Source organism: Pteropus alecto, unplaced genomic scaffold, assembly GCF_000325575.1.
Source record: "Pteropus alecto unplaced genomic scaffold, ASM32557v1 scaffold256, whole genome shotgun sequence".
NCBI classification, from domain to species: Eukaryota; Metazoa; Chordata; class Mammalia; order Chiroptera; family Pteropodidae; genus Pteropus; species Pteropus alecto.
In genome coordinates this window covers 1,346,373-1,349,754 of record NW_006437784.1, presented here as the reverse complement: position 1 = coordinate 1,349,754, position 3,382 = coordinate 1,346,373, and the positions used below count along the sequence as shown (strand labels likewise).

The 3,382-nt window shown below is 37.2% G+C and overlaps 1 protein-coding gene across 2 annotated transcripts in view; it reads left to right on the top strand.

The window, feature by feature from the left end:
• The window catches only part of SPTLC1 (serine palmitoyltransferase long chain base subunit 1), a 56,235-nt gene that overhangs the window by 29,259 nt on the left and 23,594 nt on the right, over nucleotides 1-3,382 (top strand). For both annotated transcript variants that reach the window (XM_006914929.3, XM_025048968.1), the window contains exon 7: nucleotides 2,230-2,359. In XM_006914929.3, coding sequence (XP_006914991.1) covers nucleotides 2,230-2,359 — 130 coding nt within the window. The remainder of the gene's footprint in view (nucleotides 1-2,229; nucleotides 2,360-3,382) is intronic.

Here is a 3,382-nt window from a genome sequence, read left to right as displayed (position 1 = left end):
TATTTTGTTTTTCAGTTCTAATATCTCCATAAGAGTCTTCTTTATATCTTCTATTTCTTTGCTGAGGTTTTCTGTTTTTTTCATTTGTTTTGAGTGTGTTCATAATTGCTGATCGAAACTTTTTTGATTGACGTATAATCAATATGTTCCATTAGTTTCAGGTGTATGTGATTCGATATTTATATACTTTACGAAATAATCCCCACATAAGTTTAGTTACCGTCTGTCACCATACTAAGTTATTACAATATTATTCCCATAGTTCCTGTGCTGTATATCATATCTGTATGACTTACTTAAATTTTTATAACTGCAAGTTTGTTCCTCCTAATCTCCTTCAATACCTGCCCCCCCGCCCCCGCACCACGCTCCACTCTGATAAACACCAGTTTGTTTCCTCTATTAATCTTTAGTCTGTTTTTGTTTTGATTTGTTTGGTTTTCTTAGATGTCACATATTAGTGAAATCATACGGTATTTGTGTTTCTGTCTGACTTATTTCACTCGGCATGGTTCCTTCTAGGTCCATCCATGTTATTGCACATGGCAAGATTATATTCTTTTTTATGGCTGATAATACTCCATTGTATATATGTATCACATCATTTTTATCCATTTGTCTATCAGTGAACACTTAGGTTGCTTCCATATCTTGGCTATTGTAAATAATGCTGCAGTGATGTAGGGATGCATATATCTCTTCAAATTAGTGTTTTCATTTTCTTCAGATGAATTCCCAGATGTACAATTGCTATATCACTGAATGGTATGATAATTCTAATTTTAATATTTTGAGGAAACATTTTTGTCACCTCAGTATTGGTATTTTTTTATTATTTTCTTTCATTCTGTTTAATATCTTCTGGTTCTTAGTATAAGTACAAGTGATAGTTGATTGAAACCTGAACATTTTCATATTATGTTATTATAGTTGATGTTTTATTTAAATCTACTGTTTTAATTGGCTTTCTCTGACACTCTTCCAGAGGACAGGGGGGTACTACTGCCTCATTACTGCCAGGTGGAGATCCAAATCCAGGGTCTCCACTCAGCCTCTGTTGACACCAAGGTGAGGTGTTTTTATCTCCCATCTACTCTCCCCTGAGCTTCCTCTGACATAACCCATGCCAAGAGAGGGAGGGTGCCTCTCACTGCAGGGGGCATGGAACTTGGGGCTCTCCACATGGTGTCACTGACACTACAGTGGAGAGGGCCACTTATTACTGTCCAGCATGAATAAAAGTTTCACCTCCCTTTACGGACACCAACGGGGGGTGCTGGGGTGCCTTGTTGTAGCCTCACAAGAGTCAGAGTCCAGGTTCCTCCCCCACTCAGCCTTAGCTGGTATGGAAGAGATGAGCCTAGGTTTTTCTGTGATGTGGCTATTATAGAGCTGTTATTGTTTACTGGGATGCCCCCTTTCCTGTCCCTTTAGCTACAGAGCCGAGGCTTCTGTTAGAGCTTTTTTGGTCTGTGCCTATGGCATTTCCATGTGGCCAGCTTCATCAGCTCCAAGTCAGGAAAATTCAGAGAACCCATTTCATGTCATTTCTCAAGTCCCTACCTGGTCTGCCTTTTTTTCTGCACTTTTCAGAGTTGTCTTCTGTTTGTTTTACATGTAATGTCCAGGGGGTTTTGTTGTACCTAATGAGAAAAATAGGGAAAATACATCTACTCCATCTTCCCAAAAGTAGAAGTCTTGCATATACTTTTAAATAATACAATTTAATTTAAAAAATATGCTTCCTCCAAATTAACCCAGTTTAGAAGATCTTACTTAAGTTTAATATGCAAGACCCAGAGTTCTTCTCTAGGTTCTATAGAATCAATGATCCAGTATTGCTTCTCATGACAAAGTAATGGTAGAAGAGTGTGGCAGTCAAATCAGATGCCACTGATGGTGACATACACAATGTTTCACACATTTCTCAGAGAAAAGTACTGTGAGTAAACCGAGATACTATCCATAATAAGAAGCATTTTGATTTCTGAGAGGTGAAAATATGGCAAGAGTGTGGTTCTTGAAATAGAATCAATATGGTAATTTTGTGAAAAGAACTTGCAGAGTGAAGTGCAAAACAATGTATAAATGTTCAAACATGTTTTATTTATTTGCTGTGTTCACATTAACAATTGTTTGTTGGTCAACCTACAAAAGGAAGCATTCCTTTTCTAAGAATGTTGACAAGGCCCTCTAAACTCCACTTTGGTGGGTGTCTCTTTCTTGCAGAGACAGAGCTGCCTGCTTTGCTATACAGAAAGGATTACAAGCATCACGTAGTGACATTAAGTTATTTAAGCATAATGATATGGCTGACCTGGAGCAACTACTAAAAGAACAAGAGATCGAAGATCAAAAGGTATTCTTTTGAAGAAAATTATGCAGTTCTTTTGTACTTTCTAACCGGCTAAATTATATATGAAATGGTAATTTGTCATGAAAACTTGCCTGTGGATCACATTTGGATATAAGGGCGTTACTGCTTATTAAATGTACTTCATGTTAAAGAGCCAAGTCTGATTGTAATTGCCTCATCACTGCCATAATTATATATGGCAGGTTTGGGAGAAATTAATCCAGGCACCGTTCTAAAAGAGAGAGAGAAAAAGAGCATGCACTTTGAGGGTATGAGGATATACACTTTCACCTCTACAGAAATAGCACTGAAACTCATTAGGGTGTTAATGAGATGTACCTGTAGAATTCAAAATAGTTTAATTCATATCAGAATAAATCACATATCAATTAAGTAGAAGAAACAATTTCAGCAGATCTTTAATTTATTAGTTTATGAACAAAATGAGACTCTCCCCACCCCTACTTCATGCCGGAGCTCTGAGCAGCTGCAACCTGTGAGAAACAACCACCCCAAACATGGTTTCTTGCCATCTTGCAGCCACTTAACACTGTTTCTTCCCTTTGGGGAGTGGCGGAGTGGAACTCACTCCTCACTGTTCATTTAGAGTGTAGCAGAGGAAATGTTCAAAGTGTCACTGTTCGAATTATCATTTATTTTCTTCTGGTCACCTGGATGAAAAAAATAGTTCTGGTCTATGGTTCTGCATCAGGAACCATTATATGTGAACTATACAAGGAACCTGGTCAACACAGCTTTTGTCTCAAATACCACTTGCAAGTGGTGGACTTTTCCAATACAGCTCATTCGTTACTAGAGTAACTGATAAAAATACTCATCATGTACCTTAATTTTGTGTTAATTTCCATTTTTTCCAGATATTTGCATTATTCCTTTAGGATTCTGTCATCTTTGTTTAGATGACAGCCTAAGAACAGCATTTAGTGAATATATATATTCTGTGATGAATTTTTATCTATGATGAATATGCATAGACTCTTGCTATTTTATGCCAGACATGCAATA